Source organism: Acipenser ruthenus, chromosome 9 (assembly GCF_902713425.1).
Source record: "Acipenser ruthenus chromosome 9, fAciRut3.2 maternal haplotype, whole genome shotgun sequence".
In the NCBI taxonomy this organism is placed as follows: domain Eukaryota; kingdom Metazoa; phylum Chordata; class Actinopteri; order Acipenseriformes; family Acipenseridae; genus Acipenser; species Acipenser ruthenus.
The window spans coordinates 16233889-16252141 of NC_081197.1; the positions used below are offsets into that span (position 1 = coordinate 16233889).

General features: G+C 37.4%; 1 protein-coding gene across 1 annotated transcript in view; it reads left to right on the plus strand.

Moving 5' to 3' along the window:
- The window catches only part of LOC117405959 (FRAS1-related extracellular matrix protein 2-like), a 96716-nt gene that overhangs the window by 36913 nt on the left and 41550 nt on the right, over window positions 1-18253 (plus strand). Inside the window, exons 4-6 of the mRNA XM_059031252.1 lie at window positions 4265-4495; window positions 12085-12210; window positions 12689-12940. Of these exons, the coding sequence (XP_058887235.1) occupies window positions 4265-4495; window positions 12085-12210; window positions 12689-12940 (609 nt within the window). The remainder of the gene's footprint in view (window positions 1-4264; window positions 4496-12084; window positions 12211-12688; window positions 12941-18253) is intronic.

An 18253-nucleotide genomic window follows, 5' to 3' on the forward strand; every position in this document is an offset into this window, starting at 1 on the left:
CTTAGCATGTTGACCTCCCTGCTACTTCAGGTAACTTTTGTTTGCCTCCAGCTTCTTAGCTTTCACATCACATTTTGTCATAACCTGTTTAATGTGTCTGTTAAATATATGGACTTGACCAGTATGTCAGATACATCAGAAGGCTTACTTAATAAGGTCTGTAAGTATGACATGAAAGGTCACCTTTGTCTCCAAATGCATTTTAAACAAAAATACTGGTTTATTCCAGCCTGCAAGTTGACAAGCTTTCCAATTCCAATAACTTTTGTCTCATTAAAACAAACAGGACTGATATCCACCAGGGGCGACAGCAATGTAGCACTAGAGGCGAAAAAACAAGGGGGGAGGGGGGCTACTGTGTACATGAATGATGAACAGTTGAGTCTCTACATCCTGGCCCCTGACTAACTTTCTTGCAGTTCAGTTATTGTTTATGTTTACTACACGCAGAGTGCCATTTCCCTGCATAAGTATAAGCTTTTAGTAATGAAAACAAATGAGATGTGCCTGCAACCTATTATCAGAAAAGGGAGTAAACTACTGATCCATCGCCTCCAATAGACTGAATACAGCCTGTCAACCTACACAATAAATCTTGGCAGCATCAGCCTTTGGCACTATGGTGTCTGTTATTTTTGGTCCCAATCTAATACGTCTGGAATGGGTGCAAACAAAACCCATGCAAATCTAAATTCTAGGTGGGAAAGATGGTTGTTATGTTTCACATGTAAGATGTGTAAAACACTGAGGTTTCTGTGTTCTGTGAGGGTTCTAAGCAGTTGTTTGCCTAGTGTCTGTTAAATTCTGTTTGAGGGTCAAAAGTCACAGGCAAGAGTCCTTGTAAAAGACTAGATTAGTTTGGAGCTAATCGTTGTGTTTATTTAAATCATTAGTTTGATTAATTAAACAGTAAAATGGAACAACCAAAACAAAGTGTGGATTAAAAAGTAAGAAATTAGGCTGACTTGAATTTTCTAAGATTGTGGAACACATAAAAAGATATAAAGTTAGAGTCAGGTCAGGCATGTGCTCATATTTATAAATTCCAGGGAAGCCTCAAAAATCTTCAGTGGAATAAGTTTCTACTTGCTATCCACTAAAGGCAGTTAAAAACAACAACAACAAAAAAAAACCTTAAAGGATAAAACCAACACCACATGCAAGCAATATAAATAACCCTTTTAAACAAAATACACAATGGGACAGATTTGGTAGTACATTTTTAGTCATGAGCATTACCAAGATTGTTTATTAAAGAAGTCAGTGACTGCCTAGAAAAGTTTAATTCCTACCAAACTGTATTTTATTCTGTGAATTGGACCCAAAGTAACAAACACCTTCTAAGTCCTCAAATAAACCCTTTGAGATTGTTATTTCACAAAAATAACCGGGCTCCACTGTGCCCAGGGGGGTGCCACCCCCTCTCCTCTTGACAGCACCTGAAGGGCATTCCATTGAGGGTGTAAACTGTGTTCAGAAATTGAAATGCACTTCTCTTGTGCTTAGAGTCATCCCATACACTCCGTTTGGCTCATGCTTCAATGCTGTTGTGAATAACAAGTTAAAAATGATGTGACAAACCCGATGAAGCTGAAGTGAGGGCCCCAAAAGAGTGGAGAAGCTGGTAACCCAATTTCAGTGGGTACAGTTTAAACAAGAACAATGATGGGATGTACCATGATTAAGAAAAACAATCTAAAGAAAACCTGCATAAACACTAGAGGTGTCATCACTAGATGGTTTAACAAACATGGAAAGTTTTACAAACATGGTTCATTACCATATATATCTAACAGAAGTATATTATTTATTTTTAGTAGACACCCTTTTCCAGGGTGACTTACAATTGTTACAAGACATCTTTTTTTTTTTTTTTTTTTTTTTTTACATACACCATGTTTTACAGTAGCAGTGTCCCCCACCAGGGATTGAACCCATGACTCTCCGGTCAAGAGTCCAGAGCGCTAACCACTACTCCACACTCCTCGACACACTGTAATTACACAGTAGTTTTTATTGTAAATGCTTTAAAAAGCAATGCAAAAGAATAACACCCATGTCTACTGTTTTATCAGAATTATTTTATTTATTAAACAAACATTGCTTAAAATTCAGGCACAAAATAGTGTTTGTACATTTGCCATTTTAATACAGGGTGGATATAAAAGTCAGAATACCACAAAACTGTCCACCAATGGAAATGACAAAGGCGCCAATACGATTCTAGGACCACCACAGTGGGTCAAAATGATGTTTGACCCAGCACTTCAAATTTTAATGAATTCATGAATTGTTATAAATTCAGAATATTGGAATAAGTTAGTCCAAGATAAGGGAACTAGGCTGCATTTTTGATAAATAACCAGAACCTGCTTCAACATGGAACAAGGCTTTCTGTGTTGTTTGAAAATGTTTATTCATCTGTAGATCTCTTTTACGATACATTTGTGTCAATGTGCTTTTCTTTTTTTTTTGGCAAATCCTAAATGTTTATGTTATGTATGTACTTGCAGCAAAAAGCTCCTGTAATGGTGTAGTGTCCGAAGAACTACTTCTCCAGGGGCCATGTTTTTTTAATAGTCCAGCCCACGCTGCGTGGTGTGCAAGAATCAAATAAAACTGTGCAGGTTTGTGTACTGCACAGCAGCTGTCAAAACAGCCCAGCTGTAAGATACCCTGCCAACCGTGCTGCTTGAAGTTGTTGTGATCAAACAGCTTCCAGTATGCACAGTGGAAATCCAACAGAGTGCAGGCTGGTTTTTAAAGAAAGATGGAAAAAAGCAACAGTATTGTCAGGTCAGGGTGCAGGCTGATAGTGTCATCAATGGTTCATACAGTCAACACGGGCAAGGGGTTACTTAGGTTTCTGAGCTTGGCACATAACCTTTAGCTCCAGACTAAGATAATATTAGTTCTATCGGCCTCAATGTCCAGACAATGCAGCCTTCTGACATTTCTGAAATAGTGCTGTTGTCCTCCAAGTGCTAACACTCCAGAAGAAAGGTGATACAAGCTTAAATATGCCCTGTTTATTACAAATTTAGAGGGATCCAATGTTGGACAAATTTAGTTGGATCCAGCATAGGAGGCTTTCACCTCTGGTGGTCCAGATATTTATACAGTATCATGATAAATACATCATGTTTTTTTCAGGGTTAAAACCTGAACAATTAACATGATCTGGTCATATGTTACAATGGTTGACCTTGGCCAGACCAGTTTCAGATCCTAGAAAGGACTAGGGAAAATGTAGAATTTGCTAACAAGGGATGGTCAAAATTGACTCACATTTATTGTTTTGGCTTTAACATTACATTGTCATGGATTTCACTTAAACTATGCCCACCAGACATTCGATAAAATGAGATGCAATTGGTGACATTTTACATTTCCTGTGTTCCATATATTAGGAGGACCCTACTGAACCTCACAATCACATGTGCTTCATTAATGTAAAGAAACAACGTATTCAGGGTATACATTCTAGAACTAGGAGTACCTGACAAGACAGGAACACTGCAAATCAGTGTTCTCAGACAGAAAACAAACCTCACTAATGCAATCAGACAGAGGCCGGAACAGATTTAAAAGCTCATGCAGGCATAGAACATTTTCCAGCAAAAGTTAAAAGTTAAAAGCTGTAATGCCATAACATAGCCATTGTAGCAACACCATTCTTGTATTTACAAAATAGGTATAGGGGGCTTAGATTCAAAGAAACACGTAAGTCCTTCTAGTTCAGTGGTTCCGGTCATGGAACAGCTGCTCCCATGACTAGCAGATGTACAGAAGCAGGTTGTTGTCAAAGGCCAGTATTTTTCATTCTGTTTTCCTCATAGGGAATATAAATACATAAAAGCAGACCTTACATTGCATAGTCATGACTGACAAGCCGTAGTAGTTCAGAATGTATTTATAAAGTTACATTTATGCTTATTTTCTCAACTTTGCATCTGTATGATTGTGGTTAGAGCAAGGGAACTGGAGAGCAGATTCTGAATTCAAGTAACACCTGAGCTCACAGACACCGGTGCCAAATGCTATATCCCCCTGTGCCTCAACTGTAAATTTATATAAGCAAGTACTGTATGTCATCTCTGTTGGACTCTCAGTTCAAACTGAAATTAAATGAATAATGAACTAATAAATGTAAGAGTAAAAGGAAACAGATTAATCCCAGAAAATGTGATTATAGCATGATTTTTGCATAACAAACTTAAGTTAGTCATGCATTGCAAAATATATATTTTTTTGTTCCCAAAAGGTATTGGCACAAAGGATGGTACAGCTGAAAAAGACAAAGATTTCAGGGGGAAGTCTCAGAAGCAGGTGCAGTTCAACCCAGGCCAGACCACAGCGACATGGAGAGTACGAATCCTGACTGACAATGAGTTTGAGCAGTCAGAAACCTTCCAGATTGTTCTGTCTGAGCCGGTGATGGCTGCCCTTGAATTCCCAGAGATTGCCACAGTGGAGATCCTTGACCCAGCTGACGGTGAGTAATTATCATATTGCTTGTAGGGACTGGATTAAACACATTCATCCTGTCAAACACCTTCAACCATTTTCAGTGATGGATTGGAGGTCTCTGAGAAAGACAAAGGAAACCAGCAGCACTTTTAGCAATACTGCAGATGAGTGCCATCCCTCTAATAGTGGATCAGAAAGACAGGGACCCCACCCTGTCACTCTCATATTTGCAGTTTTAAAGAAGCACGCTGTAGCAAATGTGTCGTTTCTGGTTTTTTTCATTCTTGTTACATGCTAGGTTAAAGATTGGCACACCTTTTGTGTAATCTCCAGAAACTCTTGTCAAGTTTAAATCAATAATCCAGGATAACAGAATCCCACTACTCTGAGAAAAAAAAAAATATTACACCATGATGCATGAAGCAAATCTTTTTCAATATTGTATGAGGCTACCTAAAACAGATTATCGCACAGCAGGGAAGCTCCATACCACAACAGGTGCATTATACTGCAGTTATTAGTGATTAGAGGAGTGAAGTAATAACAAGCGCCGGGGCTCTCAGTCAGGAAGCTTCAAGGGAGTGGTGTTCCATAGCCAGCTAGTTAAACCCAGAGATATCGCTTTGATCTGGTTTCCCTTCTCTGTCACTCAGCATTAGTTCAGCCCAGTCTGATTATAGCTGGTAAGTAAGGTTATGGGTCTATGTAACAGAACACTTCCTCCAAAGTTACAGTCTCTTAATCATTTTGCAGCAGCTTCCTTGTTTTAGAATTAATTGGGATATTGCCCTGTAATTTCACACCAGTATTACCCTGTTTACCTTAGTCTGTAATGTGTGCTGGATATAGATACAGGCGTGTGTTGGTACACACACACAGGTGATTCCTGGGCATAGAAAAAAGGTTTCAAAGCACAGTATTGAATGAAAATAACCAAATTCAGATGTCAGGGACGGGCAACTTAACCCTTCCTGTCAGGACTTCATTCTAACCATGTTTTTAATGGTTTACTTGAACCCATTAAAACTCCTTCCTAGTCCTAAAGCTACTTCATCCAGGACTGGAGTTGCCCATGTCTGCTCTAACATGTTCGGAACTTCAAAAATCACCCAACATCACTTTAATAAAGAAATCCAAAGATGACTGAATTCATAATTTCTGTAATTATTAAATAAGTATGTGAACAAAACGTACAGAGATAAACCAGCATCATGACAATTAAAAACAGCTCACCACAAAGATAACTTAAGGTTAGTGAGCTATTGTATATCCTCATCAAATGCGGAACAGCATTTCCACGAATGGACTAACTTTGGACTGCAGCCCAACACCCTGGCAGGTTTTCCAAGCAAAAGCAGTTTGCCTCCTACCTGATTAATTTAACAATAAAACAATTCATAAATTCTATTTTAGCGAATGAAAATGTATGGGTTTTACAGGAGGGGGTCTCTGCTAAAACTAAAACATGTATTACGCACACGTGTGATTTGCCAAAGGGACAGCAAACCTTTTTTTTTTATCTTGTTAATAGCTTCGAATGGGGGAGTTTGATTGATTCTCTTTTTTTGAAATTGCCATCTTGGTTTTTGAAGAACAAACTTTCAGTGACTGATTAATTACCCTTTTAGCTTCTTTTTTCTAGAGACGCTTTTATTGCCCTCAGTCTTGAACTAGCATTAGAGCCAGACTTATATATATATAATTTAATATGTTATTTAAATAGTTTGGTATTATTATTATTATTATTATTATTATTATTATTATTATTATTATTACTATTGCCCAAACAATTGTTACTTCATGGATAGGTAGACAGATAGATAGATAATGAATGTGCTTACACCCTCACCCTAAGAATGTGGCTCCATGGGACCATGTGGGTAATTTCACATTGCAATGTCTCCCTTCTGCATAGTAAAAGCATAGAAAAGTGTAATAAAGCATAGGCTTGTATGGTAAAACACAGACAGAAATGGCTAACCAAGGTAAACTATGGTAAATGCATAGTAAAACCATGGTAAAATGGCAAAATGATCATGCAAATTTATCATGGCCAGCTTTTATATTGGTTGTGCTATACTGTACCTTCTAGTGAATGTGAGAATTTCACCCTGCAGTGAAACATGAGCACCTCAACCCAATAATAATAATAATAATAATAATAATAATGATAATAATAATAATAATAATAATAATAATAATAAGGGGGTCATTTTACATTTATCATAAAATGCAGTGTCTAATCAGTTTAGGAGGACATGGGTGTATCTCAGTAGCGGCTGGTGGTATTGTATTGTGACTGACAACACTTTTCATATCTTCTTAACATTTTACCACAATTTGGCTGTTAAACACATTTCCTCCTCTAGTCAGCTGAGAAAATCAAACTGTAGCCCATCATAGTTTATCCTAATAAACTTAACTGATACACACTGCCAGTGTATGTTTAAAAATATACTGTATACAACATTGATATAGATTAGATTTGTGATTTGACAAATTTCCAGTGGGGAGGATAAAATACACAAACTACAAATCAGCAGGCTAGCCTCTAGGAAAGACACATTGACTAAGGTGTGTGAACTATGCATCAGCTGCAGAGTCACTTACAAATACGTCTCACCCAAAAGACAGAGCACAAGGAGGTTAAGTGACTTGCTCAGGGTCACACAATGAGTCAGTGACTGAGGTGGGATTTGAACCGGGGACCGCCTGGTTATGAGCCTGTTTCTTTAACCACTGGACCACACAGCCTCTGTACATATACAGAATTGCCATTCTATATGCACAGTGTTTGAATATGTATGAAAATTGAAAGCAGAGCCTGGGATCCCCCCCCCCCCCCGGGCATATTCTTTGTTTTGCTGCCTCCCTTTCCTTCTCTAATGAGCCTCCTCTGTTGTATCTAATACCTTAAGAATCACAGTAACACAAAATAATACTCTCTTAATCCTGCCAATTGGAGTTTATTATAGAGGGGGGAAATAAGTCAAGAATGTTGTCAGAAGCTTCAGTTGGAAAGCACTTCATATGTTTTATGTTCAGTGTGTTAAATTTGCAAGGCCGAAGTGCCAAGAGTGGATGAATGTTTTTTTTCAGCATGACTGAGGGAAAGCTAATGATAAGGGAGGCATGTGCGTGAAGTCTGCCTAGGCAACATCTGGTCTTCATTTTTCGGATCATTACTAGTAATCCGCCTGAAACCACCCCTGGGATTTAGAGCTGTGGGGAGTAGCTACGACATTATCAGCTAGCAGGTTGTTGGATGGTGCTTTGCAATAGTTTATACTATAGTACAATGCCGATTTGTTCAAAAGCATAGTTTAAAAAGTAATTCCAAGACAGTGCCCCAACTCCTCACACATTTGAATATTTTATTTTCAAATATTCTGTAGACAAGTTTAAATGCTGCATGTAGTTATAAAGCAACCTGTTTTTGAAGATACAGATGGTTTTTATATCACCTTGATTAATATCATACCCTGTTTATTATCACGCTTTTTCAAAAACCACTCTCCATGCACTATAGGTTCTTAATATAATCTCACGAACCCGCTTATTGTCACATTTTGTGCAGCCTGTCAAATGCTGCGTGGGCGGTCTTAACAGGGTACAGTTCAGTTACAAAACACCAGCGACCCCAAATTTTTCTTCTTTTAAAATAGTCTTATTCAAATGCACAAGTGCAATGCCTAATTGATAGCTCTCATCAGTCAACAAGTCATGCCTTTTTTAGATAATGACACAAACTGTTTTGTTCCAGTTAATGATACAAAACGTATCTGTCCTGTTGTAAACTATATGCATTTGTTTAAATGTAAAGAACGACTAAATGTACAGTATTAAAACACTGTTTAAAACACTCCTGTTTAATTCACCGTTAGTTTTCTTTCTATTTTTCTTGAACTCGTAATGTGCTGTCATAGGCAAATGTGAAACCCGGTTTATATCAGGACCCGCTTTATGTCCCAAATTATGCCTGCACAGCAATCATGATATAAAGCAGGCTCATCTGTATTTCTCAAGGTACTGCAGCACACATTCTAGACTGTACATAGTAAAAACATATTTTTTTTTTACAATATTAGAAGAATAGATTTAGTAGTTTAATAGTTCTGTGTTTTTGTATCCATAGCTGCTTTTGTTTTTTATTGATAAGCACATTTTGGAAAATGACTGTGAGCGCTGTATGTTTTCCCTGTATAGTTTGTCTCATTTCATATCAAAGCTTTGAGCACTGCAGAAAAAACATATTATGAAAATATGTTGTTTTGAAGGATATTCAGTGCAAGACAGCAAACACGTATTACACATACAGGTAGTGGACAAAAAAAATGCTAGCCATAATTATAGGCAATCAGGCATGTCCAGCATTTTTATACATGACCCTAAGCATGCTGGGATGTTATTTGCTTAATTAACGCATGAGCCACCCCTGTGTGGAAGCCCTTGCTTTCAATATACTTGGTGTCCCTCATACCCAGGTGTTTCCAATTTGTTGCCCACTACCTGTATATAAAAAAAAATAGCATAAAGGAGGCTGTGTGGTCCAGTGGTTAAAGAAAAGGGCTTGTAACCAGGAGGTCCCCAGTTCAAATCCCACCTCAGCCACTGACTCATTGTGTGACCCTGAGCAAGTCACTTAACCTCCTTGTGCTCTGTCTTTTGGGTGAGATGTATTTGTAAGTGACTCTGCAGCTGATGCATAGTTCACACACCCTAGTCCCTGTAAGTCGCCTTAGATAAAGGTGTCTGCTAAATAAACAAATAATAATAAAAAAAAGACATCAGCAATCACCTTCTGCTTGGCCAATTCAAACAGTGGTTCTAAAGTGTTAACTCTGGATATCAACATTCCATTCCATCATTAGCTTTCATTTAAAATGTGTGTGCTTTATAAGTAATATTTACTACAAACCTCTATTGATGGAGGATTCACATAGCGATAAGGAGAAATATCTACATTAAAAACGTTACTGTGGGAGTAGCCACTTAAACCCAATAATTCAAGGGTGTCACTTGTTAATGTGCTCACGCATATGTTAAGCCCTTTCCAACCTGTCACTCCAGTGTTTCCTGAAAGCAAGGCTGGACGCTTACGTAAAGACTGAATCCAATCTTTTTTGTTGCCTTCATGCAGACACCACAAGGTGCTCTGTTTCTATTGAGGGTCAGTATACTCTGCAAAAGTAAAGGGGTCTGCATTTAGAGTGGCATAATCATTGTTTTGCACAGATCTTATTGATAGTTTAAGAATATACATAATATATGAGGGTCCAAGGGTTTGTCTGACCAGGGAGACGAGGCTTCCATGGGAGTTGAAATGCTGATCTTTCTTGTCTACAAGGACATGTGTTATTTTTCATTTCTAAATGAATGAAAGCCCTCCAACATTTACCAGCAATTGAAAACTAAACAGACTTCTAATAACTTTCTGTTAGAAGTCAGTCTAATGAGATGATACAGGGCCAGCGTTCTCAGCCAGGGTAGCTTATTCATTTCTAACGAAGATGTTCCAGCCTTGCTTTCTTAGATAAGATGAGGGATTCCAGCAAACATAAAAGAAAAGCCCGTTCTTTGAAAACTGGAATGTAAATAGATAGCAAACCAGCTTCTATCCTTCTTGATTCTTAGATCTGTGCATGAGCTTCACTCTTATCTTTGTTTGGGATCCTGTATTATGACTAAAGTTGTACGTTTTATATTTTCATTTCAAGGATTTTTATTCTTTAAGAAATCCCTTTTTGTCCTCCCTGTTTAAAACAGACTTAACCTGTAAAATCTAGTTGGATCTTACAAAATGCCCTTTTAGGATTTTTTGTTTTTGTTTTTTTGTTTAAAATGTTACACCTTGCATTCCTGGGATTTGCACAAGAATAATCTTTTCCCCCTAACCCCTCTGTTACTCTGTTTTTAAAACAGGCAAAATATGTGATGTGTATCTATGGCCAAACGTTTAGCATTACATAGAATTTGAGGATTGAGGTATAATGTAAAGAAAAGAACTATATGAACATAATTTAGATATTTTATTTAACATCATGTAATCAAAGAAACTGCAAAATTATATTGCAAAAGTCTACCTGAAGCCATAATAGTAGTAAAGTATTTAATGTTGGATTCTTCAATATTTGTCAGTTTTTCGTTAAGTACGGTATATGGAAAACTACAAAGCGGTATGTAATTCAAAATGTTAACTTAACATTATTCGGCAGGTTTCATTCAATTTTATGAAGCAAAATGTGTTAATTCTATAGGGTGATGCAAAACTTTTGGCCATAGCTGTAGATTTAGGAGAAATATTTACAACAAAATAAATATTATAGGGGTTGTACTAAATCTTCTGCTGATTATTTTGTTAGCACTTGGCTGGCAGGTGATTCTGTATTCACAAGGAACAGTCACAAAGGTCATGACTCTTTTAGAATATAAGAAATTAGGGTCACGCCAAATCGCACGATTATAGGATATGATGAGTCAAAACGCTAAATGATATCACAAAAGATGTGCATGTTTTTAAAAAAATATATATAATTAATTAAACAAAATTTTAAATGCATTGCATATATCATTACCTCTACCGATCAGTAAATAACACACCTTTTTAGTAAGTGCTGCTAAGGCATTAAGATGACCTACCTTAACAGACAGATCTATAGACTAGGAGTGACAGGGTCAAACAGTTAATCAGTGACAGAGCTGAGAATGTATAAACAAAGACTATCTTAAATCATGAGGCCATAACTACCACACATAAGGCAAACCATGGCATCCACCTCCAAAGTAATATTAGGCGATCAGATGGAAGATCTGTATTTTTAATAATTGTATTCAAACACCAAGATTAAGTGCCGCCCAGATATAACACAGTTTTCTTATCCCCCTGCTCTGTAGAATACCATTAAAAGCTGCCACTATGATATGTATACAGTAGTCTTATTGTAAAACCCTTGAAAGATTCTGGGAGTCCCCGTTGGGACCCAGCAGCAGCTGTGAGGTAGCAACTTGTGCACTGCCTGCACTCTGTCCTACTACATAGCTCTGTGACATCAGAAATCTGCTCGCAGGCAAAATAGGGGTGAGAGGCCAAACTGTATTCAGGGATAACTGACTGCCAATGTTATTAACGCCACAGACAGTTCTTTCTGTTCAATTGAGATCCATTTATGTATTTTCCATATATAGGGGTGAATACCTGCCATGTCATTGTCAATTGGGTATAGGGCCAAGGAACGGGCTGCACAGTGTTTACATTGTTCTATAGGGATACATGACAGTGATTACTGCCTCTAATTCATTTGGGAAGGTTGAGGGTAGCATATATAGTGGTCTGTTTTTGTGAAAGGCCAAAGACTTCCTTGGATAGGGAAGCACCCACCACGGCTACTATCAGACCTATGCACATCTAACAGTATTGGGTGTACTCTTTTCCAGCTTCTCTTAATGCACTTCATTTGAAATATTCAAACACCAAGAAAGGATTGAATACCTTGTGGTCTGAGGTGATAATAACTGTGTAGCAATCAAACGTGTATTTGAACTAACAAAGCTCCTAACTTAATGTTGAATCTGTGGATTAACATATGGATGCGTCCTGCTTTTCTTTACCTTCAGAGTCCACAGTCTTTATCCCCCAGTCGACATATTCCATAGAAGAAGACATTGGTGAGCTGATGATCCCAGTCAGGAGAAGTGGGGATGTAAGCCAGGAGCTGATGGTCATCTGCTTCACTCAACATGGTAGGACTTCCCCTTCAAACATTCAAACAAACCTTTACAAATATGCAGCTTCTTTTTTTTGTTCTCAGGCATTAACATTAATCCTTGTTGATTTTACATTGTTGTGAAGACAACAGCCTGCAGGCCAGCTGTCCAACAGTAGTACCATAGACATGTATAACAGGGCTGCTGCACCTTGCCAGCTTTAACCTGCTTTCTGTGTCTGGAGAAAGGAATATAAATCACTATACAATTCTGTAAATGTATTTTCTAGTACCTTCATGGAATTGATTTATACTGTTGTTGCAAATAGGGCCTTATATCGCAGCACCAGCTAATGATTAATTGTAAGTGAAGTAAACAAGAGAATCTGTTTCATTAGGTGTTTTTGCTTTTATTTCTGGTGTAGGATGAATCAAGCCTACTTGGTGAAAAAATGGATTTGGCTGTAAGCCAGTGGTTAAGTGTGAAACCTTTCCCTTTGATCCATGTTTCACAGGCACTGCCACGGGCACCATTCCCACGAGCGTGCTGTCTTACTCGGACTACATTTCCCGCCTTGAGGACCACAACAGCGTGCTGCGTTTCGACAAGGGCGAGACGGAGAAGTTGTGCCGAGTCGTCGTCATTGACGATTCGCTGTACGAGCAGGAGGAGACTTTTAACGTGACCCTGAGCATGCCCATGGGAGGACGCATCGGCAGCGAGTATCCATCCACTCAGATCACTATCGTGCAGGACACAGATGACAGTAAGAGCCCTCTGAGATACATTATTTGTCCATGTTGGTTTTTCTTTTTATACAACCGCGGTAATACAGTTATAGTTCTGTTTCTTCTGGAGGCATTAATCCAAAAATATTAAAGTTCGTGAATATTTGAGGAGTGACGAAAGATGACCTCACCGATGGAATAGCTGTGTTTTATCATAAGGAATTCAATGAATCTATGAGCATGTAGTAGAGGCACTATATTGTATATTGCCACACTTACGTTACATTTTATCTTGAGAACTGCTTATCCATTTGTGATTACAGTTTTTGTGGACACAGTCTTAAACAACTTCAGTATGTAGGCATTTTGAATTCTCACCTCTAAATAGTCAAATGGACATTTGATACAAGAAATGATTCCATATACTGTACTTTGAATGTATGTCATGGACTGATGACACTTTTTCACAGTGCCTAATTGACTGAGCTATTGAAGGTTCTATTTTGGGAATCGCTTGTCTAAATTTTACAAACTGTTGCACTTTTTTGTCAGAAATGAAAGTTAACTCTCTAAATACACTTTTTTGTAGTAATTGTGTGTTTTTAAAGATCGACGTGGCTTACATTCAGCATTAGATACAAATGAAAATACGGTAGCAATTCCATCTATGAAAAGGTAGAGCTGAAAACAAACCACAATAAATACCTGTTGTATAGATATAAAATGTTCACATCCAACCCCTTTCTTATTCATCTTTATGTAATGTCTGAAAATACCCGCAACCTATACAACCCCCTGTTCCTTTGCTTATTGTTAATCATATTACAGCTTTACTTCAATTAGCCATATTACAGCTGTGTCTCCTGTGAGAAGCACATTCATTTAAGATTTGTACAGTGAAACAGAGTTTTTGGCAAGGAATCCAGTGTTCTAGCGACATGCTTTGAACATGATTACATCTGGTTTTGAGGGTCTGAATTTACTATCTTACAAACACATTACCATGAAATACCATGAAGTAGAAACTAAATATAATTGCACTATGGGGCGGGGGGGGGGGAGGTAATGGTAATGATAAAACAGTAAACTCGGCCTGCAGAGCTGTAAAAAGTCATTCAGCCCACGTTCTGACACGTACACTTTTCATTTTCACTGTGCCCTAGGGCCCCTTATCATAGATCTCCAGGCAGATGTACAAAGTATTCTGGACGCTTTTATCTTCCTGTTTGACTTATTTTTTTTTCATCTCCTGCAGGGGGTATTTTAACATCTTTCAGTTATCTAAGGAAGGGCTGCTGAGTACAAAATGTAGTATCTAGGGCAGTGGTTCTCAATCTGTCGTCCATGGACCACTGGCAGTCCGCAGGATCCTTTCAAGTGGTCCGTGGAAAGGTTACATAATTACCGAAAGGATGCAGCAGCATCATTTATAGATCCCATTGCAAACCCAAAATTTGAGACTTTAAAAATTCAGCTACAGACGCAGCAAGACAATGCATACATGGAGAATATCTCCGAGTAAAAAAATGTCTAAACTCTCCGTCATATATAGTTTTGCAGTGTCTAAAATGTATTAGTTATTAGGGTTTTTTCGTGTATTGCGCTCTCGTGCAGCTTGTAAAGTAACACACGACAGATTGTGCGTTGTGTTGCATTAACATACCGCTGTAGTTGGGTTGGATGCACGAAGCGAAGCAGTATATTTGTTGTAAACATTAAACTGGAGGTTTTCAACATTTCCATTTATTGTAATTAATTCAAATTAATGAAGCCTCTGTGCTGATCTCAATCGCTCCATAAACAGAGCTGACATAACCCGCAATGTTAGCCTTGTTAGTGACCAAGCATTTAAAAATGCCAGTCATGTATTTTTGTTGACAATGAAAAGATACAGAAAAGGAGGCAAAGACAAAGTTCACTATCCACGCATTACTACCGCTGACCTGGGGAAGCTAATAGAAAAATACACGATTGGCATTTTTAAATGCTTGGTCACCGACACTCAGGCTGTATCATTGTGGTTTATGTCAGCACTGTTTACGGAGCGGCTGAGACCAGCACGGAGGCTAACATAACAAAACTGAGTACACTTGACCAACTGAATTACGCACTGAAGCATATAGGCCTGATTATCGTATAGCAGACCATTAGATTTTCAAGACTAACTGTTTTCAAGTCGATTACCATGTCTTTGTGTTTCATCAAATCAATAAAAACACCAGCTGCCCAAGAATTTTAGTTTTCTTCGATTTCATGAAGTTGTTGACTTGTCTCTTGCTTTTTTTTTCCAACAGAGGTTTTGCTTTTTGTAATTCTACGCACTTATGTATACTTGTATATTTATTGCAAGTTGTATATGTTGTGTATTGATAATTTATTAATTGAACTGTGCTTCGGCACAAATTAATTCTGCCGTGCATTGTACTATTTTGCATGGTAAAAAAAAACGCCAATCAACAGCCAATCAGCGTGCACCATCCAAACATTCCGTTTTATAAATAAAGATTATAGCTGGAGATTCGTAGCTCAGACTGTGTTGGTACCTCACGGATGTATTGTAACTTCATATTAATTGACATAAATCAATTTCTGCTGTAATTATCAATTTAAAAATAATAGTCAGTTTTTTAACCCCTTCTCGGTAAATTCATGTTAATGAAAAGTAAACTAGAACCGTTCTTTAAAACTCCAATTTTAAAATAACTTTGCTATCAGAAACAGGCCCACCCATCGTATTGAAACAAAGAAAAGTTAGTCTATGGTTATGCTTAGTATTATAGTGATTTTTGTATGTTATTATTTTTCAGTGACCAACTCTGTTATTGTGTGGTCCACTGAGATAAAAAAAAAATTCAGGTGGTCCACGAACAAAAAAGTTTGATAACCACTGAGCTAGAAGATAAGAGAAGAGAAATGTGAGCTTTTGTGTCTTGCTTACTAAGTTGGTATTTTAATAAGAGGAAACATGAAAGCAATGCTTAGATTTGTTTTAATTTGAAAGCATTTATTATTTTAATGTGTTTGATAAATGTTGTACTACCAAACTTTAAATGTTTTGAATTACTACTTGCAGCACTTAGTGTAAAGCAGCTTTAAAAAATTAACTACATTCATGGTTTGACATTAGTCTTTACAGAAAGGTTATACCATTGTATCAGCAGTGTGAAGAAACCCAAGGTGCCCCTTTACCGGGATATCCGTTTAGATGTTGAATAGATGCCTATTTGTTTTTAAACAAAATCTTGTTGAAGTCAATATATTCTGAGAATGTTTCTGTTTATTAAGAATGCAGCTTTCAGTTACCTAATTCTAAATGAATAAAATAAAATGATGAACTATATACCCAAGTACAGTAGCCCCACATGAGGCAAATGGTGTGGTGGTGAGGATTCAAGTCTGGTTATCTCTCATCTAAACAATCTTCTGTGCAGCACTCAGCATACTTTAAATATCTGAAACGAAATCCCACTCACCAAATAATCTATGCTGTGTTTTCTGTGACAATGAAAAATACTCCCTAAAGGAATTCCAGCTGGTCTTAAACTTTTATTGGCGAGTCAGTTTTACGCTCAAGTTGCCTTAAAGGGCTGACCAAAGTATGTCTTAACTATTCAGTAAAAATACCAACCTTGAGCTGGGAAGGCCTTGGTAACAATAAATGGCATTTCATATGACTAAGGTTTGGAATGGGGTTTAATTAGCGTGCTGTTTATCACAAGGTTAAGTAACTGCCTTGGATTTCAATAGGAAAAAGCCTTTTAGTTCATACAGTACATTATGCGCAGGTACAACTTATGTCAAAGGTCACCTGCTGTTGAAGACAGCCTGTCTTTGGGGACCAGTTGTGTTCAGAACAGATTCAACCCATTGCATCTATTTAAACCTGTTGTAGAGAATCACTTTTTCAGTGTCACCATTTTCATCCAAGAACTAAGGGTGGAAGTCAAGGATACTGAAAACCATGTAGTAGAACTACTTTCATCCTAACTTTTCAAGCAACTAGTTTTAAGGACTGTTGTCTGGAAATGTACTCGTGTTCAAGCAACAACCTCATGGTGAATGTTAAAAATATTATATTGAATTCAGAATGTCAAATTCATATTGATATAATCAGGCTACTACACAATACAGTTACAAGTAGAAATGGGTTCTTTAAATTAATGAGATTCTTTCTGTGAAACAGTAGATCTTAGATACTAATTCTTTCTCCTCTACAACCCCAACTATAGGCACGGCAGCTGTTTACAGTGACACAAAGGCAAACAGCTATATAGAGCCATCTGTGCCTCTTTTTCAGAGTTTTATTTTCAAACTATCATTTCAAACCATATAATAAGGATATTACATTAGACAATTATGATATAAGCATGCTGAATGAATTTAAACACTGTCATAATTGCATCCTATTCACATAGCTATAACTCATCATGAAGCATTAATTCGACAAAATATTGTTAACATAATTCACAAGTTAAAACTTTGTGAATAGGGCCCATCTACGTGATGCATTTCATTTTATTTAGCAATCAGGTTTTGTGCCTTTTGTTTTTTTGGCTGCATTTCAATATTAACCATTAGACAGTTTGCTATAAAAGCCTATTTTGTATTCTACTAAATACTAGAGTGTATATCTTCAGTGTTCCCAATGGAAACGAGGATACTGCTGTAAACCTTCAAAAATACGTTAGTTTTTAATATATTTTCCAAATCCTCCGGCCAACAGTTCTCATCTGCAGGATGCCAGAATCTAAGAGATGCTCATTGTGTGTTTCCTAAAGGGATTTACACAAGTATAACAGCACTTCGGCTGCTGGGAGTAAACGAGTAAGATTTGTGCTGAATTTCCGAAAACACCGGGAGTGGATTAGCATCACCCATCAGTGTCAGGGGGCCGAACAGCACCACTAGCAAAGGTCAGAGTTTAATAACATTACATCAAGTCTCTCCTGCACGACCCAGACCAACACAAAACACCCCATGCTGTGCTCCCAACAGGTGGTCGATGCCCCAAATGAGGAAATATTCACCTTCACAGCCTTTTATTTATTCACACTTGTGTTTTTCTTATTAAAGTTTAAGTGGTCATGACAGTAAGACAGACTGTTCCTTATGCTCAAGAGGTTTGAGTCTGCACTATTAAGCTGGGACTGGAAAATCCGAGGCAAGAAAAGGAAATTACTTTTAGATCCAAAAGATTAAAAAGGAATAACCACACTATTTCAGTGCACAAAAAAACAATCATTTCTATGAAAAGAGCAGAACAATTTGTATTTAGTTAAAGATTGTTGTGTCTATCAGAATTATTTTTATTTTATTGTTATTGTTGATAAAACAATATTACTTACATTTTC